This window comes from Ovis canadensis, chromosome 3 (assembly GCF_042477335.2).
Source record: "Ovis canadensis isolate MfBH-ARS-UI-01 breed Bighorn chromosome 3, ARS-UI_OviCan_v2, whole genome shotgun sequence".
Lineage (NCBI taxonomy): Eukaryota > Metazoa > Chordata > Mammalia > Artiodactyla > Bovidae > Ovis > Ovis canadensis.
The window spans coordinates 77,056,666-77,082,869 of NC_091247.1; the positions used below are offsets into that span (position 1 = coordinate 77,056,666).

At 42.7% G+C, this 26,204-nt stretch overlaps 1 protein-coding gene across 2 annotated transcripts in view; it reads right to left on the bottom strand.

The window, feature by feature from the left end:
- Nucleotides 1-18,789: 18,789 nt before the first annotated feature.
- The window catches only part of MSH2 (mutS homolog 2), an 85,559-nt gene continuing 78,144 nt past the window's right edge, over nucleotides 18,790-26,204 (bottom strand). For both annotated transcript variants that reach the window (XM_069583379.1, XM_070292344.1), the window contains 3 exons: nucleotides 24,800-25,047; nucleotides 23,004-23,179; nucleotides 18,790-21,232 (listed from right to left, as the gene is read on the bottom strand). In XM_069583379.1, coding sequence (XP_069439480.1) covers nucleotides 21,062-21,232; nucleotides 23,004-23,179; nucleotides 24,800-25,047 — 595 coding nt within the window. In that variant the 3' untranslated portion in view covers nucleotides 18,790-21,061. The remainder of the gene's footprint in view (nucleotides 21,233-23,003; nucleotides 23,180-24,799; nucleotides 25,048-26,204) is intronic.

The following is a 26,204-nucleotide window of genomic DNA, read 5'->3' on the forward strand; positions in this document are numbered from 1 at the left end:
GTGCACTCCCCTGGGCCTAGAGCCGGCACAGTGCTTTCTTGATTGTAACAAGTGGAGTTTTGGCAAAGAAAAGTACATTTGTTTCTCTTTCCAGTTCCACTTTGAGAGAAACGTTCACAGAAGAGATGTTGGTGGAATCACTAAAGAAAGGTGTAACCATAAGACAAGGAATGCCTGGTGTGAGAGCTCACTTCTGCCTCTCTGGTTTCTGTCTCTCTGGCCTGTGGTGAACAGACCTCCCCTCCTTCCTATGGTTCCTTTTAATTGTCAGCAAAATGAGGGGCTGGCTTTCAGCCTGCAACTCCGAGGTTCAGGAGGAGAAATGTCAAAGTGCCACAGGGATTCCTATCAAGAACCATCCTTAGCAAACCTCAGCTGTTTCCCCGACCCAGCTTGGACAGTTTGTCCCAGTTCTTCTTCTTCCATGGACTGGGCTGAGTGGGACCAGCCATCTGGATGCAGGAAAGAAGGAACTGTGCCCCACTGAGGATGGGCCGGCTTCCTGCTGAAAGCTGCAGGCTCAACACACCCCTAACCCTGTGAGAACCTCCTTGAGCTCCAGGTCATCCTGTTGGTCTGTCCTCTTCTTTACAGCTGTGATAGCCAATGCAGTAGCCGCCAGCCACACACAACTCTTTAATTGTAAATGAATTTAAATTGAATGGAATGAAAACTTCAGCTCTGCAGCTGCACACTCACTTGCAGGCAGAAAACAGCAGAAGCATGGGCTCTACCTCCAATCTGCCTCTCAAATCTGTGCAAGTGCCTCTAACATACATTATCCAGACTGGTAGCTGCAGGAGAGTCGGGGATGTGCCATTTTCAGCCTTCTAGCCTCTGCAGTACAGGACAAGGTGGGTGGGTTAGATGCAAGGGCCTATCAACCAGTGATCAAGCCCTTCCTCAGCCATGCGGAGGGTCTGCAAATTTCCAGCCATCCCTTGTTTTATTTCTAACAAATGCTCAGTCTCCTGTGTTGACTGAATGTTTATGTGATAGGGTCGCTGCCAGCCCAGCTTCTATTAACCAAACACCCCAACATTCACAGGAGTCTCTCAATCTGTCTCCCTCTTCCATGTTCCAACTTCCCCAGATTCTCTCCTGAGCATCCAGAGCTTGGGGCAAGAGGGTGGTGAGAGGGAGATTTCTCCTGGCTAGAGAGCCAGGGAGCATCTCTGTTCCAGAAATTTGGAAGGTCTGCCCCTCCCCAGCCCCTCTAGCCTCACCCCATTCTCCCTAACAAGGAATTTACCTTTTCACTGGTCAAAGAATCAAAATAGGGCTTCCCTGGTGGCTCAGTGGTAAAGAATCCACCTGCCAATGCAGGAGACACGAGTTTGTTCCCTGGTCTGGGAAGATCCCGCATGCCACAGAGCAACTAAGCCTGTGCACCGCCACTACTGAGCCTGTGCTCTAGAAACCAGGAGCCACAACTGCTGAGCCCATGTGCTGCAATTACTGTAGCCCACATGCGCTGGAGCCCATGCTCTGCAACAGGAGAAGTCGCTACGAGGAGAAGCCTGTGCACCGCAACTAAAGAATAGCCCCTGCTCACCGCGACAGAGAAGCCTGTGCAGCAACAAAGACCTACCCAGCACGGTCAAAAACCAACCAATCAACAAAATGTTAGCCCATATCCCATACGGTTTTTGCAAGAATAAAAAAGAGACACAGCTTGGAAACAGCACAACTGTTAAGTATAAAATCTCTTTACTCCCCACGTCTCCATCATCAATCCCCACCCCCATCTGCCCCAGTGGCCACGTCAGGGCCCAGCCCCACCAGTGCTTACCTGCTGCTCCCAGAGAATGAAGTGACCAGCACCCCACCTGAGACATTCAAGAAAACCTGCAACCCCCAGGCAAATTAGCAGCTGCCTCTGGGTTGAGATTTCAGGCATCTCTTCTCCAGTTTCACCAATGGTGCCACTTGAAGAAAAAACAATACATCCCCCCACTCCCAGTTTCCTGATGCTGAAAGTTGGCAAGATCACCTGCTGTAGGATCTTTGAAACAAACATGAGGCTCAGGCCCAGGCACCTTTTGTCAGGGGTCCCGCAGAACCACCCTTAGGATCAATGACTTACTAGAAGAACTCAGAGAACTCAAACAAGCTACTGTACTCACAGCTGTGGGTTAGTATAGTGAAAGAATACAGATTACAATCAGCAAAGGACTAAGACTCTGTGCTCCCAATGCAAGGGACTCCAGTTTGATCACTGGTCAGGGAACTAGATCCCACATGCCGCAACTAAAGATCCCACGCGCTGCAACTAAGACCCAGTGCAGCCAAATACATAAATAAATCAGTAAAGGACAAAAGCACATAGAACAGAATCCAGGAAAAACCACGTACAAGCACCCAGGCATCCTTTCCCAGCAGAACCACAGAAACAGCACTTAATTCTCCCAGTAACAACATGTGACAACATTTAATGTATTGCCAACAAGGGCAACTCCCTCAAGCTTTGGTGTCCAGGGTTTTCATGGGGGTCAGTCATGCAGGCAGGGAGCACCCACAGATGGACCTCAGCTACTCAGTCTTCAGTCTCTCCAGAGAGCAAACCAACACAGCACTGCTCAGGGCCCAGGTGATCACTTGAACCACATTATTAGGTTAAACTATGCAGCATGGCTCAAGCTCCCAGGTGAACAAAGACACTGCTATCCAGCAGATCTTCCCCAGGGCTCAGAGGTTATCTCCCAGGAGCAGCTCAAGGGCCAAGCCTTTGGAAAGTGCAGGTGTGAGCACCCCAGCCTGCTGAGTCCACCCTTCACTGCACACACCTGCACCCAGGCCCCATTCTTCCCTGGAAAGCAGCCTCTCCTGCCTGGGTCATTCCAGCAGAGGCCAGTGGCCAAAAGGGAAAGGGGAGCTTGGGAAGGCTTCTCTGGTGGCTCAGTGGTAAAGAATCCACCTGCCAATGCAGGGGACACAGATTCCAATCCTGATGGAAGATCCCACATGCCACAGAGCAATGAAGCCTGTGTGCCACCACTACTGAGCCTGTCCTCAGAGCCCGCGAGCTGCAACTACTGAGGCCCATGAGCCCTAGAACCCGTGCTCGACAAGCAGCCCTTGCTCACCCCAACTAGAGAAAGACCTGTGCAGCAATGAAGACCCAGCACAGCCAGAAATAAAATACCAAATAAACAGAACAGAAGTGCATGGAAGCACAGCTGGGCTTGGCTTCATGCCCCCTCCCAGGAGAATCAGCTCCAGATCCCAGCCCCACAGACCCTCTCTTCCTCTAACAAGGACCTAAGGGGACTGATGTGTTCTCTTTGGTGGCCGACTAGGCTTCTGGGAGGACAGGCCCACAACCAAGGTGAAGTAGGCTTCTGAGCCAAACCACAATCATGCTGGGCTGTCACCACCGATCAGTCTCCAGAACCAAATCCAGTCTGGGCTCCTAAACCCCTCTGCCCACTTGCTCCCTGCTGGCTCATCTCCTCTGAGCTCTGCTCCTCTGACACCAGCGAGCCCTGGCCTGGGGCTGTTCCCAGGCAGCTCTCAGCTCCTGCAACGTTCACTCAACACCTGCTCTCTACTTTTACACCGTGGGATAAATACTGGGAAGGGGGTGGTCTGCTGCCTGGGGGAAGGCAGGGTTGGAGGACATGGGAGGGAAGGAACAAGCTAGGCAGGGTCAGGGGGCCCAGGCACCCCCTTTTCAGCAAACAGCATTCCAGGACATGCCTGTCAAGGCCACACCTATCCTCAGGCTCCTCTCAAACCAAGGAGGAACACAGTCTTCTGAGGCTGATGCAATATGACACCCAGGCCTTTGGGTGGGAGGGGGCAGCTCTTCCCTCAGCCCCTACTGCAGACCCTCAGTCAAGCCCGGGCCTATTCCACTTTAAGCCACATCCTCATGCTTTCTGAGTCAATGCTCTGAGTAAACAACATCACAAAAGTCAGCTTTTGGTGTTTACTTGGTAAATGGGTTCACTTTCGAGTGTGGTGACATTTTCTATTCAGACTGACCTAGATGAGGTTCCCATTAAGTGAATTCCTTAACCTCTCTTAGCATCAGTTTCAACATCTTGAAATAGAAAAACAAACCTACCTTACTGCATTGGTGTGAAATGATACTATAAAGTGCCAAACACAGTATTTAGCACAGCTGCTCTGTTCCCTTACCACCCTTTATCAATCCACAAAACTTACTTTTCCTATTTCAGCCTGTAACTATAACAGGCCATCCATCCAACCACTCATCCACTGATGCAGCCATCCACTGCTCCTTCCATCTAGCTATCCATCTGCCCATCCAACTATTCATCTACTCATCCACCCACCCGTCATCTACCCATCCACGAATCTATATAACATCATTTTTTGAACATCTTCTAAGTACAAGCCACTGTGAGTTGTCCACTGATGTCGATACAGTAATATGCAATTTAGAAGCACAAATTAAACATTACGACCAAGATATAAATAACTTGGCAGAAAGTGAAAAGTGTCTTCAGAGAAGGACAGAGAAAGTGTTGGGAGATTATACACTCCCAGACCTCTTTTCAAGCTCCCATAGAAGGCAATTGCCAGGATTACACCTGATTTGATAAAACGTTTCTCTTTCTCTAACGACTGGAGACGACCAGAACTTTTTCCTCCTGCACAAGGACTTAGACGCCTCAGATTCTCATTATCCTAACCTGGCTCTGGCTTTGTCTCAGCTTTCATTTTACTGTGTTCAGCTCTCAGTTGCTCCACTGAGGACAATGTACAGAGTCCAAATCCCTTCCAAGTTTTTAATTGGACTGTCTATGAGGGATTTTGAAACCAACAAAATAGGCTAAATGAGGAGATGATGGATACATTAAAGACAGCTGCCTCGGGCCAGGCATTCCCTACACAGCAGTCTGCCCGAGAGTCCGTTAAGTGAGGGCTTTGCAGCATCAGCAGCCAGCCTCCACCTCCCTAAAACCCTCTCCCCACCACCTGAGTTCTGTCCAGACTTAAGTCAACCCCTGAAGAACCGTATTTCTCAGATGATGAAAAGAGGAAAATCTTACAAATTTTGTTGCTGCAGTGAGAAACAAGGACCCACCAATGTGATGAATGAAACACCCCATAATCTCTGCAGGCCACTACCCCCCAGAAGTTTGATTGGAAAATTCCTGCAAAGGGGACTTCCCTGGTGGTCCAATGGTTAAGACTCCTTGCTCCCAAGGCAGGGGGCCTGGGTTTGTTCCCTGGTTAGGGAACTAGATACCCACACGCAGCAACTAAGAGTCTGAATGCTAAAAGGAAGATGGAGGATCCCGAGGGCCACAAAGAAGACCCAGCACAGCCAAATAAATAAATACATAAAGTTCTTTTTTAAATTGCTGCAAAGACACTGCTGAGCGAATGCTCCCGACGCAGCCAGTGGGGCTGTTTGGTGTTGCAGATGTGAAGACAGAAGGCCCAGCTCTGTCACTCACCAGTCCTGTGAGTTTGAGCAAGGCCCTCCAACTCTCTGAATCTGTATTTACTAGCAGGTAAGTCGGGAGAGCATGGGCCTCACCAACCTGTCAGCCAGCTCGCTGGTGACGGTGCAGTCCTCTCCATGAGCTGGCTCACGGGGGAGGAGGCGTGGTGACAACCATCACTTGTGAGGTCAGTGGCTGGGACAACTAACGTCCCTTCCCCAAGCCTCCACTTTTGTGTCTGTGTAGGTTACACGTTTGCTGCAAGTTAAACGAGATGACATGTGCAGAGTGCGGGGCACACGCCAGGTGCTCACTGGCCTTTGTTCCCTCCCCCCACCCTCATCTTCGCGGGCCACACTCAGCAGAGTCCCTGCGACCTAGGACAGGAGGCACAGGGCGCCCCAGACACCCAAGCTGAGGTCAACAGAGTGCTGTTTAGTGTCTTCTCTTAGGCTGACCTCCACTTGGAAACCAAGCCAGGCTCAGTGGCTTCTTGGTCCTTGAAAATGATTTTCTGAAACCTTTCCTCCTTTCATGCTCCATGCAGCATCATTTACCAGACTTGAGAATTATTTTTCCCAACTCTGGCCATCCTGAGTTCAGGGATTTCAGTTCTGTCTCAGCACACAGATCCCCTCCTCCCCAGAGGCCAAGGCTCACTCACGGGGCTCTGAGGGTACCAGGCACCTCTCTGAGCAGATAAAAGGCCAGACCAGGGTGGCTGGTGAAGACTGCAATGCTGCCCCTTCAGCCACAGGCTGGCCGCCCCCGTGCAACATGCAGTTGCCACCTCGCTGCTCGTTTCTTCTGCTTTCTCCTCCTCTCCCTCTCTCCCCGCTCTGCGGACGTTATAGCAGCAGCTGACTCTTACTGAGGGCTTGCTAGGAGCCAGAGGCTGTGCCATGTCTTTTTAAAAATTGGAATATAGTTGTGTTACAATGTTGTGTTAGTTTCTACTGTATAGCAAAGTGAATCAGTTGTGTGTACATATATTCCTCCCCCTTTCGGGGATTTCTTTCCTATTTAGGTCACCAGAGCATTGAGTCCAGTTCCCTGAGCTATACAGTCTGTTCTCCAGTTATCTATTATATACTTAGTATCAATAGTGCATATAAGTCAATCCCAATCTCCCAGTTCACTCCCGCCGCCCTTTCCCCCTTGGTATCCATACACTGGTTCTCTCTGCCTATGTCTGCTTTGTAAATAAGATTGTCTATACCAATTTTATCAGATTCCACGTACATGAGTTAATATATTTTTCTCTTTCTGACTTACTTCACTCTGTATGAGGGTCTCCTGAGCCATGCCTCTTTTGGTCACACAAGTCTCTGTAAAGACGTGGACACATGCCACTTTCCTCAGCCCAGCATCCCTTCCTCACTTCCTTGCATCAGGGTACTGCCCCTCATTTCCTCTAGAAAACCCCTCCTCCATGCTGCATGGTTCTGGGGGGCTGCCCTGGTAGACTTTGCCTCAATCAAAGTGAGTGGAATCCTTCCTGGGACTTTACCTGGGGACCTGAAAGAGAGAGATGTTTCTCTGGACTGAGAGATGCAAGGAGATGACCCTGCTACTATTTGTTGGTGGCAGGGTCCTCCTGTCACATGAAGGAACCTGAGGATGAGATCAACACCCAAGCAGGCAGGGAGGAGGGAGGGAGGGAGGGTGGCCAGCCGGCACTGCTCCAGCTTCCAGCAGCTCCAACCTCAGATGACTTTTTGTATAAGCTGGTATAGGTCGACTTTCTCTTATCTGAAAGCAAAAAAGTTCTGATTAGTAGTAGATACAGGTACATTTGCTAAACTCTCTTATTATTATCCTCAATTTACAGATATGGAAGGTGAGATTAAGATTCTGAGGTCCAGAGGCAGAGCAAAGATGTTTGCATAAATATATTTCATTCTAAATGAGTGCCCAATGCCGCCATGCGCTGGATACTGTGCAAATACAACAGTGGGGAAACGACTGCTCTCTCAGAAATTACAGCCTGGGAAAGAGGTGCAGTCATGTTACTGATCTAACCCCACTTTATTCAAATCCACACATGCAATGCCTTATTTATGTTCTTCAGGATGCTGCAAAACATCTCACGTCAGAGTTGCCTTAAATAGTGGATGCCTGAATAATTCACAGAAGCACGAGTCTCCTATGTCTCTTTTGAGGCCCATTAGGAGTTGGTTGTCATGGGTTTTCATTTTGGCTCCGAACGAAATCTGTGTGTGAATCATCCAGGGACCCTTTGGTCACAAGCAACAGAAACTGCAAAGTAACTTAGCCAAAGGGAATTGGTTGGATTGGTGACGCAGAGCCCAGAGGTGAAGCTGGCCTCCAGGGAGAAGGGAGGCCAGGGACTCTAACAACGTGGTCAGCCTGGTTTTGCACCTTTCCCCCACCACTCTCTGAGCTCTCCTCTCTGTTGACTCAAATTTTCCAGCTACTGTTGGGCTCCATGTGATGATGGCTGGGTGGGCAAGGGAAGATGAAAGGAGGGGAGGGGCATGCCCGTAAACAGTTTCAGGTGAGCAACACCCCAGTGTAAAATCTTGAAGGAGGGAGAGCTGCTCATCTGTGAGAAGCGTGGCTCATTTGCTCACCGCTCTGGCCAGGACAGTGGGCCCTATGACCTGCAGCCCCTTCAGAACTGCATGGAGGGGCTTTGCCAAGAAAGATGCAGAGGGGATGGTCAACACATATCAGGCATCATCTCACCACTGAAGTGGACTGGAGTTTGCAAAAGGCTCACTGGAGGGCATCCAGTCCAGCCTCCTCCAGCACCTGGGGAAGGGGACACACAGGTGGCTTATTAACATGCCCATTCCTGGCAATTCCACTTCTTACTGCCCGTGTGGCCTTAATTTTCTCAGGTGCTTGAACTTAACAGAGCTGTCTAAAGATCCTCGCAGTCCTGATTATCTAACGACAGTCCCAGCTACGTAAAATGAGTTTCTCTTGGCAAAGCGACCCTTCCCACAGCCTAAGCCTCCACCTGTGCAGGAGTTGGTGAAGTAGCTGAAGCGGGGGCTGGCCAAAGGCAGGGAAAGGGTCAAGGACGGGAGGAGGCCAGCCCTTGGGAAGCCAAGATCAGGAAACAGCGGAGCTTCACAATCTTCAAAGATCAAGATGCTTGTGGGTAAGGAAGAATTGACATCAGACTGCTGAGAGTGGTGAAGGTGCTCCAGGAACTTGGCCCTTAGTCTTCCTGGACTATGGGGAGAACATGAGGCCAGGGTGGCAGGGATCTGGAAGCTCCAGGAAGGAACCAGAGAGGGTGACAGAGCTCCAGGTACAGAAGCAGCAACTCAGCTGCAGGCCGAGGCTGGGCCTTTTCTTACTTGGCTGTTGTGCTGCCCGGGCCCAGGTGGGATGTATCAATACGAGAGCATCTTCAACCTAGTAGGAGTCCCCAGGTCTCCTAGGGGATGGCACCCTCTCTGAACTGTCACCTGTGACCTCTGGTGACTGCAGAATCTAGCCGGAGTCACCCTGGGACTAGCTCCAGGAGAGATTATGAGGCCTCCACGTCCCTCACTAGGTAGACAGAATTGCTCGCCAACCCGAGACTCGGAAAAAGGGTCTCCATTAACCCCTGTGAAGCCAGCTAAGAATAAATGAGTTGAGGATTCATTTGGAGGAAACAAGAGATATCTGTGGATTGATTTCAAGTGATCTGAAAGACAATGTCATTAAGAGAGCCACAAAATCTACCGTGGGAAGTCCGAAGAAGGCAGAAATGGCCTCAAAACACCCTCAGAGGTAACCCTGGGGCCGCTGTCAGCAAGACGGCTGGAAGAAAGGGGTCTGGCCCATGACTGCAGGTCCTGACCTGGCCTTGTTGCCCCTGGAACCTGTCCGCCAGTGACTGTCCTTCAAGCATGACTGCTTCCCCAGAGGGAAGAAGATGGCATTTCCAGCCCTGTCCTTCAGAAAGAGGGCACAACTCCTAGAAAACTGAAACTATCCTTTTCTCCAGCTCACTTTTCTGGCTTGTCAGTTCTTACACCAAGGGAAAAACTGGGAGAGAGGAGAGAAAAGGATTATCTTAGTAAGTATTACAGTCTCTGAAAAGTCTGCAAACAAGGTACAAGTACAGTAATTACCCTTAGATCTGGTGCTCAAAAATCAGTTCAGGTTCATTATTTCCAATGAGTTAGTCAATCCCAAGAGGAGGGGAGGAGAGAAAAAATTTCTGAATACATAAAAATTTATCATCCATTTCCATTGTACTTACTGACCCAGTGCAAAGTGGCTGTCTGAAAATGTCTGATTGAGAAGCTCTATGTCAGAGGTGCCCGACAGTCAGGAGGCTCACCCTCCAGGCCAACTCTGCCACCAGCCAGCCATGAGGTCAGTGCCCCCCGCCTCCTGTGGAGGATCATCTTGTTCCATCTGTGCCAATGTTCAAGTGCTCCCCTGGCCTTCACAATGACACAGAGAGAAGCAACCACACTGGGCCCCATTGCAGTCCCTGCTCCATGGGTCAGTGACCCCTGTCTCCAGGGAGATCACAGTCTGCCCACAAGTCTTTCCTAAGAGGCTACGCCTGCTGTGCTAAGAACTGCGGGCAAGACAGACGAGGTCCTGAGTTTTTAGCTTAGTTGGATTCAAGTGGAAACAGGACTACAGAACAGAGTGGAGTCCAAAGAAGCTATTACTCAGGAAAGAGAAAGAACAGAAGCCAAGATATGCTTTGAGAAGAAATAAATCAAATAATAATAGGAGTGGGTTGCCATGCCCTCCTCCAGAGGATCTTCCCGACCCAGGGATCAAACTTGTGTCTCTTGCATCTCTTGCACTGGGAGGCGGGTTCTTTACCGCTAACACCACCTGGGAAGCCCAGTGGTAGTATTAAATTAACATTTAGACAAGGTGGGGCTTTGAAGATGGTGGACAGAGGAAATATCATCATCCCAAAGCACCAAATTAAAAATCCCTTGCCATTCCCAAAACACACTTTTCAAGATGAGTTTGGTCCAAGTGCCCTTATGAGGTAGGGAGGACAGCCAAAAGACTCCATTTCCTGGCCTTCTCAGTGTGGACACGACTCAGTCTAGCCAAGATGTAAGTGGAAGCAATCTGCAGAACAATCCAGGATTCCTTAAAGCAAGGAAGAGCATCCTTACACAGTCCTCCTTCCTGCTGACTGAAATGTGGGTGCACTGGCTGGAGCCCCAGTAGTCACCTTGGGCCACGAGGGGGTCTTGGCAAGAGAATTCGAGCACAGTGGAGAGACAAACTCGCCAAATCACGGTCCCTGATGCTTGTGGAGCCAACTTACCTAGTCTTCCTCCCTCCAGACTTCCTTTACATGAAAGAAAAATTTGTATCCTGATCCACTCATGTTTGATGATCTTTGACAAGCCTCTTGTCTTCCCTACACCCTAGCTTCCTTGTCTCTAGAATGGAATAGTATTTACCTAATACTTTGTTGAGAGTAAACAGAGTAAACTAAGCCAGACACATAGCTATTATTACATCTTACCCAAGCTATTATTTTTAACAGCTTTGAGAAAAAAACATATATACTACATAGTTTGCCTAAAGTATACAATTCAGCATATTTATAGTTTTTATTATCACCATGATCTCATCTTAGAACACTTTTATCATCCCCCAAAGAAACCCTGTACCCATAATCAGTCACTGCCCATTTTCCTCTCTGCCTCCCCGGCCCTAGGTGTTTTTTTTGTTTTTTTTTTTCAATAGTAAACTCTCTTTAGTCACAATTTTAAGAGTGCTTGAAGATATTTTATAATATTAGATAGTCCTTGATGTAAGATAAGACAGATTTCCCTGTCAACCTTATATTATAAAGCAATTTACTTAGGGCAAAAGTATGAGATTGTGTTTCCTGGGTTTTTAAGTCAACATACGAATTGAATAATATCGTAATTTAAATATCCTCTTAGGCAGTTTTCTTCTGTGTTCGTTTTCAATTTAATATTGATTTTCTTATTGAAGCAATAAATATAGTTTTAAAAAAAATCAAATCATGAGGTTTGTAACATCATGAGGTTTGTAATAAAAAATGATAGTCCCTCCCCTCATTGCTGCCCTGGTCACTTTCAGCTCTCTTAGAATCCTCCAGCATTTATCTCCATGTTTTTTAACATGCTTATTCTGCTATTTCTTTATTTTCCAATTTTAGACATTATCTTACAGAAAGAGTGGTAGATTTATTCTCTTAACACCCTTCATTCCAAACATAGGTTTTTAAACTATTTTTCCTTAAATCACTTATTGTTATTTAACTTATTATAACTAAATGAGGTAAATTCAGTTAAGGTAGGCAGTGTACCATCATGATAGTTTTGATATTTCTGGAGTTAATAATCCCACCCCTTTTCTTCTCAATTGTTTTCCTATCATTAACATTAGCTATTATTAATTCACCCCCACACTCCCATCATTGCACTCAAACACGACAGGTCCATTTCTTCCTTGCATCCATCCTTCTGGGGATTCCTGTCCTTGATCTGGTTGCTGTCTGGGTTTGCCTCAATCCTGAAAGTTAGTTCAGTCATAGTGAATTCTGAAGGAAACAGCCTGCTTTATCTCCTTAGCCCCACTGTCCATGAAACCTAGACTTTAACTCACGGAGCTCAGAGGCTTGGAAGCGCCACTTTGGCCTGACTACCTTGCCTTTCCCTTCACAGATGACCTGACATCCTCACCCCACTCTCTCTGCTTGCAATTCACTGGGCCTTTTCTCTCCATGTCTGATTCAAGTTAAAGGACCACCAAGAAGATTCAGGGAAAAGCATTATCAATGAATATTTCCAAGCCTCAACAAACTTGTGTGCTAAGATTACAGCTAATATTACAAAACAAAGCAGAAAAGCGCTCTGTTGCTGAATAGAGAATGAGCTAGATTACTGACATGGCCCTCTGAGGAGAAAGGAGGGCAGGTACCACCTCAGGGTGGCTCTCTGGATGCTGGCTTAAACCAAGTGCAACCAAGGCTTATACCCTTTTACAGCACCTATGACACAAACTACTCATGTAATCTGGAAACATTAGTGGCCACCCAGAGTGCACCAACTGGCAGCCCTAGGACCACATCAGGCCTGTACACACATTTTCACGGCCTGTAGGGTTTTAAACTTCTCAATGTTTTTAGGTTGGGGCATTCACCTTAACCCTCCTAGTCTCTGTATTCTGCACCTGCCTGGCCCTGAAGGTATGGCCTCTGAGGCCTGTAACAACCCAACCCCATTAAATTACTGAAGAGGGGAAACCCACAGAGGGGCAGTTTCTAGTCACACAGCTCAGTGGCAAATAGGGGCTAATCCAGCACAAGCAAGCTTTCTGATGTGTCCCCTGCTGCTCAGTTTAACTCACCCAGATCCTGACCTGTGAAGGTCAGCCCTTCACCCACTTACGAACCCTTCACCCACTAAGCACGAATTCAGAGCACAGCAATGGAGCAAACTTTCAGGGTCATTCCCCACAAGCTGGATAAAACACTCCTGGCTCAACACAACATATACAACCTCCAAGTCAAGTGATCAAAATATCTGAGTGCACCAGATTGGTGTCCTGCTCTAAACCTGCTGGCATTTAACTCCATCTCCTCATTTTGCAAGCTTCTGGCTGTCTCTCTTCTCATTTAAACCTAATCCTGTGTCCAAACAGGGTTCAATGCAACCCCTTGGCTGGATGTTGGCATTTGGTGACTGGTGAACTTGTGAAAGAATGAAGTTGCTGAAGTGCTGTTTCCTTTGGGTGATCAAGCCCGAGAGCTGCCCAGTAATTTGCCATGAGCCAGACAAGCAGCAGTGCGCTGGTGGATGCCTCCTGCTGTGTCCACATCACCGAGAGAGCGAAGCCTTCTGTAGGAGAACCAGCTTCCACAAGAGAACTAGAAATAGTACTTCCTAACATCTATACCACATCTCCTATTTTCCTTAACTCCTGCTACACTGCCTACATCACTCATTCTGACACCAAATATTTTCAGTTCAGTTCAATTGCTCAGTCGTGTCCAACTCTTTGCAACCCCATGGACTGCAGCACACCAGGCTTCCCTGTCCATCACCAACCTGAGGAGGACCAACTTGCTCGAACTCATGTCCATTGAGTCGGTGATGCCATCCAACCATCTCATCCTCTGTTGTCCCCTTCTCCTCCTGCCTTCAATCTTTCCCAGCATCAGAATCTTTTCCAATGAGTCAGTTCTTCACATTAGGTGGCCCAAGTATTGGAGCTTTATCTTCAGCATCAGTCCCTCCAATGAATATTCAGGGTTGATTTCCTTTACGATTGACTGGTTTGATCTTGCAGCCCAAGGGACTCTCAAGAGTCTTCTCCAACACTACAGTTCAAAAGCATCACTTCTTTGGTGCTCAATTTTCTTTATGATCCAACTCTCACATGACTAGTGGAAAAACCATAGCTTTGACTAGACAGACCTTTGTCTGTGACGTCTCTGCTTTTTAATATGCTGTCTAGGTTGGTCATAGCTTTCCTTCCAAGGGGTAAGCGTCTTTTGATTTCATGGCTAGTCACCATCTACAGTGATTTTAGAGCCCAAGAAAATAAAGTCTGTCACTATTTCCATTTTTTTCTCCATGAAGTGATGGGATTGGATGCCATGATCTTCATTTTTTGAATTTTGAATGTTGAGTTTTAAGCCAGCTTTTGCAGTCTCTTCTTTCACTTTCATCAAGAGGCTCTTTAGTTCCTCTTCACTTTCTGCCATAAGGGTGGTGTCATCTGCATATCTGAGGTTATCGATATTCCTCCCAGAAATCTTGATTCCAGCTTGTGCTTCATCCAGCCTGGCATTTTGCAAGCTGTATTCTGCATATAAGTTAAATAATCAAGGTGACAATATATAGCCTTGACATATTCCTTTTTCCTATTTGGAAGCAGTCCGTTGTTAAATTTATCACATGTGCACATCTCAGATTCCTAACAGTATTTTAAGCCTTTAAAGAGAAAGAAAAACAGTACAGATTTTAGAGACACGCTCTTAGGGTTCAGATCCCAGTACTGCCACTGACTGTGTGGCTGAGGCAAGTCACTGAACCTGTGAGCCTCAGTGCTCTCACCTGTGAAAAGCAGGTAATAGAAGTACCCACCTTTCAGTACTGCTGAAAAGGATGAGTCTTTTGAGGTACCCAGCACCATACTTTGCCTTCTTCAGATATCCACAAAGTATTTAATATTGCCCAATCATTCATCGATAGAAAGCCCTAGTGGCTCAGTGGTAAAGAATCTGCCTACAATGCAGAAAACTAAGGTTCGATCCCTGGGTTGGGAAGATCGCTGTAGCAGGAAATGGCAACCCACTCCAGTATTCTTACCGGGAAATCCCAAGGACAGAGGAGCCTGGCAGGTCACAGTTCATGGGGTTGCAAAAAGTCTGACACAACTTAGTGACTAAACAACATCAATCATTCACCTGTTTTGTAATATTAAGGATTCAATGTGAAACTCATTTTCATGGTGGATTTAGCCAAGTCAGACCATGTTTAGCAATAAAACATCACATTAGATTTGATAATAAAGTCCTGATCATTATGTGAAGAAAAAATTAATAAACCATGTCTTGCTAGATGGGCAGTGCACCATAAAATTTCAGATCAGTGGCTGAACTGAAAGTAGTTCATTGTCTTAGATTTAACTAAATTTTGTTTGGTTTTGAACTATCTCCATTCAAGATTATTCATAAAATTAAACTAATAATTATAACAGTTAAGTGTCAACAAAATTCTAGGAAATAAATGCAATAGTAAGTGTGATAACACAGACGTTAATCCTTAGAGTCGGTTTCATTTACTGGTTGATTTTAAACACTGAAAAATTCACTGCCATTGTTCTTTTGTTAGAATAAAAAATTGTCCAGACAGAATTATCCTTCTTTCTAAATTTAACACTTTTAGGGAGTTTATCATTTCTCTTTACCTCTTTGAAGTAAAGCAAGGCAGCAGCAGTCTGGCCTTCTATTTACCAAGTCTAGAAATAGGATTGTGATGGTCCAGTGAAAGCCGCCTAACACCTTGTAGTGTTCATGCCACTGCTGAGTTGCCCACAAAGCTGGATCAAAGATGTGCGTGGGCACTTCTATTTGGGCAAACCACAGGCTGAAGCAAAAATATGCTAACATACATTGAATTTGGATCATGTTCTGAATATTGTCTGTCACATGACACACTGTTGCTTCCAGGACAGTGGGGAAACTGCTGTGTCAAAGGCAACACAAGGGCTCCCCATTTTCCTCCTCAAACAACAGGAGGCATTGTTACCTATAATGAGGTGCTCTGCTAAGGACTATTTCCTGTGGATACCCTGGCTCTCTACCACAATGCTCACAGATACCTGAACACTGGCCAAACAGGTAAATTCTAGGGCAGAATATAAGAGCAACCAGCAGCTCTATCAAGGCAAGGGGAGTGGGGAATGAACACATCAGGCAGAAAACTGTTTTAGGGACATCCCTGGTGGTCCAGTGGCTAAGACTCTGCACACAGCACACAAGACTGGGATTCCATTCCTGGTTAGGGAACTAGATCTTGCATGTTGCAATTAAAGATCCCACGTGCTGCAACCAAGACCAGGTGCAGCCAAAGAAATATGTGCAGTATTCTGGGTGCTTTCACCCACCTTCCCTGGCTACACCCTACTTCCTTATCCCAAACACACTGACCCTAGGAAGGTAATAATAGAAATTTTCTTTGTATATAAAAACTCTCTTTACTCATTTGTTCTTTCCCATAAGCTGATTAACATTAATTTATTTCAGACCAGGCACTGGTTTTCCTTCTGACTATTCTGCACACCATCTTAATCAACAGAATATACCAAGCTTAAAGAGCCACTCAGTACTGAATCAGCAGCTCATACCATATGTTGTGGGTAAAAACATACTTCCCAAAAAAGCTAAATGCAGAAAGACCAAGGATAGAATATATATTTAATACTCATGAAGTCTAACAGGATGTGCTTAGTATGTGGAACACTGAGATTTTACAGGGAAAAAGTTAGTCTTTAAATATATCCTAAAACATCTTTCTTCTGTTCTGTTACAGTTTTTGCCCTCAAAAGAGTATTTTAAGGGAAAAAATCTAATTACAAAAACAATTGCATCTTGGATGGATTCTTAGTGCTAACTTTTTTAAAATGTAAAAAAGCCATGTATTTTCTCAGAAATGTGGTGATGTGGCCAACAGATTTCATGGTAACAGTATGGCTGAGTTCTAAATCTTGGGTAATATTTATAGGTTCAGCTTTATTCTGGCATTATCCAAGTTCACATTTGAGTGAAGAAAGAAAACCAAACCACACTGCAATTAGCATTTTTAAATGCAACTGTCTTTTCTCAGGTCAGAAATTAGTTTATCTTTTGTTTTACATCTACCATTCCAAAAGGAAGGAGACTGGCTGCTTCATTAGCATATTCATGTAATAAGCACAGCTTAAGTCTGAAACATCTTAAACTACAGGTCTATTATGAGCTTCTTCATTTTTCAAAAACATCTTAGAACTAAAACATTAAGTCTCTTTTAGAAAAATGAAAGCACCCTGATTTATCAGAGCTTGAGAGACTACATGTTTTCTTAGAATCAATACCTCACCCCTCGCCCCATTTCCTGTCGCCCTAACAACTAAAACCATAGGCTGATTTCCATTTTATACATGCTTTTTTGTGCAGCAATTTAAAAACACCTGATCACAGCTAACCAAGGGAGGAAATGTTTTACTGGAATTTAAAAACTGCCTTTTGAATTGTATCAAAAAGTCCTCCACTTATAAGTACACAATATTTTGTAGACCAATAAAAATGTACACATCTAAAGTTCTTCTTTGTTAAGTCTGCCTTCTCTCCAAGCATTTGATAGCCATAAAGGAAAAACTGATGTCATTCACTCCAAATTATCAATGATGATGAGTAACAGCATGGTAAATTAAGATTAACATTTTAAAGGACTTATTGGTATTAAATTTTCATGTGTTCTCATATCAAACATAAAGTGCTTAAAACATAATTGCATAGCTTGGCAATAATCATAAAGTAAGCACCTGCATAACCACCACTCAGGTCAAAAAACAGAACACTATAGCGCCTCAGAAGTCCTCTAGAAGCCCCTTCCCATCAGCATCCCCAACCACTCTCCTGACTTACAGTCACATCCTTGCTCTTCTTCAGTCTGACGCCCTTAAGTGCACCATTCAACGGTATTCTATCTATCAACAGTTTTCAACTTCGTATGATTGGGAGAAAAACTGTATTACTTGTTATCTGTCATCTCTCTTGCGTACTGTTTTAAAGATTCCATTTATTTTATTTTGTGTAGCTGTAGTTTGTTTTCACAGCTGGGTTATTTCCAGTTTGGGTCTATCACAAACATTCTTGTCTGCCTATCACTGCACAATATGTACAAGCATCTCTTGTACACAGTATGCACCGAGGAACAGAACTGCTGGGTCACATGCAAATTTTCCACTTCACTAGGTAATTATTCTCCCTAGTGGTGTTGTGCCACACCCTTATCGATAGTTGGTACTGTCACATTTTAAAGGATTATCAGTCTGGTGAGGAGAATGGAGTTGGGAGGGTGTAACCTGGAATAGTTTTCATCTTCATTTTTCTGACTAGTGATTGAAGATTTTTTTTCGTGTATATGGATCATTTAGATTTCCTCTTGGGTAAAGTGCAAGAACTCTTAAAATGAGTGTTACTGGAGAAAAGGGTTGGTGGGAATGTAAACTGGTGCAGCCATTATGGAAAACAGTATGGATGTTCCTTGAAAAACTAAAAATAGATTTGCCATATGATCCAGCAATCCCACTCCTGGGCATATATCCAGAGAAAACTGTAACTCGAAAACTTACATGCACCTAAATGTTCACTGAAGCACTATTTATAAGAACCAAGACATGGAAGCAACCTGCATCCACCAACAGATAAATAAATAAATAAAATGTGGTATATATATATATATACACACAGTGGAATATTATTCAGCCATAAAAAGAACGAAATAATGCCATTTGCAGCAACATGGATGGACCTAGAGATTATCATATTAAGTGAAGTCAAAGATAAATACCATGATATCATTTACATGTAAAATCTAAAATATAATACAAATAAACCTATTTATAAAACAGAAACAGACTCACAGACAGAAAACAAACATGGTTATCAAAGGAGAAAGGGACGAGGGAGTGAAAATTACAAGCTACTATATGTAAAATTGACAAATAAGATCCTACTGTATGTAACAGGGAAGTAAATTAAATACCCTGTAATAAATCATAATGGAAAAGAATATGAAACAGAACCCACATATATATATAATGAATCACCATGCTGTACACTAGGAACAAACACAACACTGTAAATCAACTATACTTCAATACAAAATTTTAAACTTAAAAAAGGTTTTATTGAGATATAATTGACATCATACAATGCACCCATTTAAAGTATATGATTCAATGGTTTTTAGACATATTTACAGATATATGCAACCATCACCATTCAGAACATTTTCATCTCAAAAAGAAACCCCATATCTTTAAGCTGTCACCTCCCTAGCCATCCATTCCCAGCCCCTCAGTTCTATGCTGCTGCTGCTGCTAAGTCGCATCAGTTGTGTCTGACTCTGTGCAACCCTGTAGACGGAAGCCCGCCCGGCCCCTCTGTCCCTGGGATTCTCCAGACAATACTGGAGTGGGTTGCCATTGCCTTCTCCACCAGTTCTATACTAATCTATATTAATACTTGTTTCTATAGCTTTCCCTATTCCAGACTTTCACATGGACTGAATCACTTATTATGTAGGCTCTTGAGACTGGCTTCTTCACTACTGTTTCCAAGGCGCATCCTAGCTTTAGCATGTTATCAGTCCTTCACTCCTTTTATTGTCAATTAATAGTCTATTGTATGGATACCCTACATTTTGTATATCCATCCATTAATCCATTGATGGACACTTGCGTACTTTCTACTTTTTAGCTATTATAAATAACTCTGCTATAAGCATTTGTGTACAAGTTTTTGTGCAGACATGCTTTTCTTAGATATATACCTAGAAATGGAAATCCTGGATCATCTGATAACGCTTGTTTAACTGTTACAGGAAAAATTGTTTTCCCAAAGTGACTACACCATTTTACCCTTTCACAGCAGTGCAGGAGAGTTCCAATCTCCCCACATCCTCAGCACTGTTTATCTGGCTTGATTTTAGCTATCTTAGTGGTAGCTCACTGTGGTTTTAGTGTGCACTTCCCTGATAACATTTTGCATCTTTTCATGTGCTTATTGGCTATTTGCATATCTTCCTTGGAAAATTATCTATTCAGACCTTTGCCTTTTAACTGGGCTGTCTTTTTGTTAATGGGCGGTACTGAGTTGTGTCTGTTTAGTGATTTTTATAGTTCTTTATATATTCTGGATACATATTCTTTGATATTTTATGTGGTACCAATATGTTCTCCATTATGGATCTACAGCTGACCCTTGAACAACACTGATTTGAACTGTGTGGGTCTGTTTATACTTGGGTTTTTTTCAATACGTACTGCAATACCATGATACACAGTTGGCTGAACCTATGGAGGGACTGTAAAGTCTTATGTGGATTTTTAACTGCACGGGAGGTGGGGAGAGGCAGTCACTGTCCCTAACCCCCTCATTGTTCAATAGTCACCCGTAGTCTTTTCACTTTGTGATATCTTTTAATGAAAATAATTTCCCAATTTCAATATAGCTAAGTGTGTCAAACTTAAGATGGTATTTGACTTAAGAAATCCTTTCCAAAGCCATTTTCATATTTCCCAAATAGTCATAAAAATATTTCCCTATATCATTTTCAATAGAACTACAACATAAAAAACTTGGTAGTGTTGCTATATACATTTAGGTAGAAAATTCACTGGAGTTGATTTTTATATATGATATGGAATACAGATCCAATTTCATTTTGTTCCTATATGAATACGCTATCATCTTATCACCTTTTATTAAAAAGACTGTCTGTCCTTCCTGCATTCAGCAGGACCAGCCATTAGACTCTTATTAACCTCTCCATTAAATCAGGGTTCAATCTGAAAGATTTTTTAAATCCAGGTTTCTAAGTCTCATCACAGACCGGGGGTGGGAGAATGCCAGATGGGATGGAGGATCACACCAGGACCTGGATTTCTAAGTTTCTCAGCTAATGTGCAAGCAGCTAACCTGGCTCCTACCAACAGATGGACACTGCAGAACCACTGTAAATGAGTTCCGTGAGTTCCTTCCAGCTTTAAGATCCCTCACTTTCTTACAAGTCTCCAGGCTACTTGTTTCTTACCATTCAGGAATATGGAAAAATGTGTAGAAGTCTTATTACAAAGAAATACAACACATATAAAATTCTAAAAACTAACACATGATTTTATTTATGATATTCAACATATTGCCTACTATTGCCCATGTCTATTTACGTATTCCTCAGTTACAACTTTCATTTTTCAAAATAAAGATTTTTGAAAATATACTCAGGGAGCACAAAGTATACTAAATATTTTACTAATTTGATACCCCTCGGGCATCAATTGCCAACAGTATGGAAAAGGGGTTAATATAAAACAATACAAAAGCGTTACAAGCAATAGCTTATCAATATTATCTTCATTCCATTAGCGGAATTTACTCACGCAGTTACCTTTATTCGGGAAATGATTTCATTTACAAAGCTATTATTCTTTGCGATCACCTCAGCTTTTAGCTGTTTTAACTTTCTTGTGATGCTTTCTTCTGACATTTCAGTAAAGGGCACTTGCTTTACCTTGGACAGAAATTCTTGAATAATTTTTTCACCTTGCTGAAAAATACATGTGAACATTTCATTAGTCTTTTAAAAATGACTTTTCTAAAAGTCACATTAAATAGTAATGACTTGTTTCATTACAATTTCAATCTAAACATACCACCCAATATATAAACATTCTCTAAAGTGCACACCATTTAGAATTTATAGCAAAGCCCTCAGTGGACTGTATTTCTTCATAGCAAGTCATTAAAAGGATATTTATAACTATATTTTCAGCTGCTAATGACAAAGGGACTGAATATTTTAGTAGTTTCCAAATCCCTCAGGTTTTGTAATTGATACATAACTTAGCCTTCTGGGGAAAAAAGAACTCAAGGTTTGCAAATACTGTGAGGCATAAACAGTCACTGAAAATTTAGTAATCATATACATACACATGGGATGTTTCTTCTTTATTTTACTGCCTGCTTATTGCCATTCTAAAGAACATGGTTGTTACTTGCTGTGTGAACCATGGGCAAATTCCTTAACACATATTCCTTATCCATAAAATAGGGACAATAATATTATGAACAACACAGGGCTGCTGTGAGAATTAGAGTTAGTATGTGCACAGTGCTAAGAACAGTGCCTGGCAAAAGGTATAATGTTTATCACTACGTATGAAACGGAACTAAAGTCTGCTACCAGGGAGCCAGTTGGCCATATATACCTTATTAAAGGTTAAAGGTAGATAACCCAAATGAGAAAATAAAGATGAACTACCTCTCTGTTAAATAACAAGTGCCTTTCCCCCCAATAAATCTAGACTGAGTAACATTGATAATTCTGTGTTATATGTCTCCCTTAAGAATTTTTTAAAATTTCATTGTAAGTAACGTTATCAAAAGTATATGATTTCTGTTCTAATTGGAACCAATTACATAAAAGAGTCTACCTAATCCTGGATCATGGATAGCTGTGGTGCTGATACTAAGACCATTTCACATCTAGAATGGCAATCTTCCCTAGGTAAAACTATTAACAAGTTATAATACATTTCTCCTGCTTGTACAGACACAACAGATAACATCTTCAAAAACCATACACATCATCTATTATTGTAACATCTATCCAAATAAGAACAAAAATTTCACTGGGTAAAAGCTAACAATGTGCCGAGAAGTTGTCACAATGCATTATCACAGTAAATGCTGCCAGAAGTAAATTAAGATTCTTTTATTTTTGTTATTATGGAAAACTATTAATAATAATCCTTTAATTTTTAAAAAATACACCAGGCAAATAAATGCTTATACCTTTCTGTGTGAACACCTCAATTTCACCCACCACTCAGAAGGTCCAACTTAAGATCCACTTCTCCCACAAGAACTGAAAAGCCTGCCCACAGAGAGCTTTCCTACATAAACACCTGTCACATTCTCTATGACATGTTCACTATTACTACATCCCCAACTAAACAACTGGAGGGCAGGAACTGTGTTTATTTATCATCTTAACTAATAAGCATTTGAGTAAATATGTAATTTAACTGGACTTGATCTATTTGTTTATAGGTAATCAAAGATGTGTGTGGACTTTTATAACTCCTCTCAATTATATATTTTAAACCTACAGTAATATTCCTATCCTCCTACTTTTGAAATCTGGTACTTGAAATGATATCTTTTGATTGTGCAGATGTGTGTAGTGGTGAAACCAAAATGATACAGACGGATTCTTGGCCATGCAAAGAAATGTTAGTAGAAACCAATAATGAATGATCAATAATTAAATAGAATCATACAGAGGAAAAAATAACTACAAGAACAATCAGACAAACCTCTCTTTCCAGATAGCACCTCTTTGCTGCTGGTTCCATTTCATCACATTCCTGTGGTTTCCCAATATTCTGAAACTCCTCCAGCTCCAGGGCTTTCTGTTTGGCACACTCTATTACATGCCTGGGGAAATTAGCAAGCTCAGCAACATGAATCCCAAAACTTTGATCACAGACACCTATAAGAAATTTGGGGAGTAGGAAGAGAGGGCAATGTATGTAAATAGAATTCATTTTTCTCACTCTGTCATCAGTAAACTTAATGTTGCATTTTTCAAATTTATTAGCCAAATGTTTCAGAGTAACTTAAAGGAATTTTAATTAAGCCGCCAATGAAAAGCGATTATGACTTGGCAATACAGCCCTATATTTTATCCTTGACAAATGTAGCCGGAAAAATTATAAAAACAGAGAAAAGGCTTGATAGATAATCCTCAAAGGTCTAGACAAATAACTGAATCTGAAGAAAGATTAATCAACATAATATCTCTGAAGTTTTCTTATTTTGAAAGGGAGGAACTAAAGTACTATGAAAAAAAAGAGAGATAAATATAAAGTGTCTCTAATTAGGAGCAACATTAAATTCAAAATGTACTTCATATGACAATGAAATTTTTGACCCAAATGTAGACTAGTAAGTTTACTGACTAGGCATGTTATCTTCACCCCTGCGGGTAGAAAATAAACTGACTTAAGATATTCCTTCCAAACGTTTAGTATCAACAATGCTCACAGCGTTATCATAGAGCTCCCATTTTTGCCTCAACTAAATTTTCTTTTGGCCTAGTAGACATCCCAAGCATTCTGGAGCTGGATATTTTATACAACTTAGAGAAACAAAAATAAAATAGAAGCAAGTGTTTGACAAACATCCACAGTGAAGGACAAACCTGTTCCTATCTTCACCTGACCTTTTTCAATATTTTGAACCCATTTCTTTATCACACAAAACACTTTTTAAAACCCAAACCTCAACTTCATGCTATATGCCAAGTCTAACCAAGAGTATCTATATTCTCTATCAACAATAATGATGCAAATAGTAACTCAAAAGGATACAAACATAAGCAAAAAAGAATTAAAAATAGTACCTCATTTATGTGCAACCAACAAATAACAGAAAAAACATGTTCATGGGAAATAAAAAAGCCATCTAAAAAAGCTATTCTGATGTCTAATGAAATGTTAAAGCAATAAAAACTTTACAGTATGTCAATCTCATCAATGTGGTCATCTGATTAGCTGCCAGACCCACTAACAACAAACTTTTCCGAAAGGTTGAAATACCAACAAATAAGTCGTAACTACCAACAATTTCAAGATCTCTGGAAACCCCAACTGTAAGCTGTTTATATAAAAAGGAGTAGGAAATGGCAACCCACTCCAGCATTCTTGCCTGGGAAATTCCATGGAGAGAGGAGCCTGTCGGGCTACAGGCCATGGGGTTGTCAAAGTTGGACACCGGACATGGGGTTGTCAAAGTTGGACACAGCTTAGTGATTAAGCCACCACCACAGCTAATTTGACAAGAAAACATGGTGACCTGAGAGGCAGTATAATATCCGTGATGACGTTCAGAGTGTAGATCATGCTTTTGGTGACTGTTTTAAAATGAATGGTTCTATTACGAGACATAGAAATGTAAATAACGTACCCATGTCCCTGTCCCTACACTGTAAAGAGGTAAACATTTTACAGATAAAACATCAATAATTCATCCTACTGTAGAATAAGGCAATTACTAATGATTCCAAGGGTAGGAACACTGAACTTATAGCACACCAGTGGAATGTGCTCACCTTTCTTCACCTGATAAAGCATAGTTAAAGTCTCTTCAGTAGTTAGTGCTGTGACATGCAGATTATTAACAGTGGGTATTTGATTGGCCAAGGCTGTAAGTTCATGAAAATGGGTTGCAAACATGCAAAAAGCACCGATCTTCGTTGCAATGTACTCTGATATAGCCCACGCTAATCCAAATCCATCATAGGTAGAGGTTCCTCTTCCTAATTCATCTATGATTATTAAGGAATCTTTGGTTGCAGACCTGAAACACATAATTACATGAGAATTTCCCATGACGCAGCATGTGGTAATACAAGAAAAAAAATTAAGGCAATACATGAGAAAGTGTGCCACAAACATTAACAGATTATAAAAGGAAACAAATGGTGAATAAGTATTTTTTAAATTACCAACCCCACTAGCTCATCTAAAAATTTCCAGATAAAGCATTTCTTGACAATCAAATCAGTCAAGATTAAAAAAAATAACCTTCAAAGAACATGGGACGAGGGTGTGGTGATACTCTCACATACATGGCTGATGGTCACATAAATAAAATCTATGTGCCTGCTACAGCCCTGCCAACACCACATATTAGCATTTTCTTTTCTCTTTAACCAAATGTAAGAAGGAGAACTCTACCAATTACTATACTGAACGTCTGTACTGCTTTTTATAATTTTACATATAATTATGTATTGAATAATCAATACATAATTTATTAAGGATCTACTATATGCAGAGTACTTCAGAAGACTCCAAGAAACAGAAGGCACAGCCTCCCTGTCTGCAAGGAAGCTCCTAAAAATAAAATAAAGACAAGAGATTTCATAACCTCTAAAATAAACAGCTAATAAATTACAGGCATGTCAAAGAGTCTGAAAAAACACTTGTGACCTTAGGCACATGAGACAAAGAAAGTCATCAAAGAAGTAGAATTTCTGTTAAGGGCATATAAAGATTAGAAAGCGAGTGAGTGAAGTGGCTCAGTCGTGTCCGACTCTTTGCAATCCCATGGACTGTAGCCTACCAGGCTCCTCTGTCCATGGGATTTTCCAGGCAATAGTCCTGGAGTGGATTGCCACTCCAGTGGATTCCTTCTCCAGGGGATCTTCCCAACCCAGGGATTGAACCCGGGTCCCCCGCATTGTAGACAGACGCTTTACCGTCTGAGCCACCAGGGAAGTCCTTAAAGATTAGAAAAGGACTTGGTAAACAGCACGGAAGGACCTGTTCAGGCAGTGTGACCAGTGTAAGCAAAAGCATGACAGTGGAGAGACTTGTAAGGTGAACAACTACTAGAAACCTTAAGAGAACTTTAAAAATCAAAGATGGGCCTTCCAGGCGGTTCAGAGGTTAAGACTGTGCTTCTCCTGCAGGGGGCACGGGTTCAATCCTGGGCTGAGGAACAAAGATCCC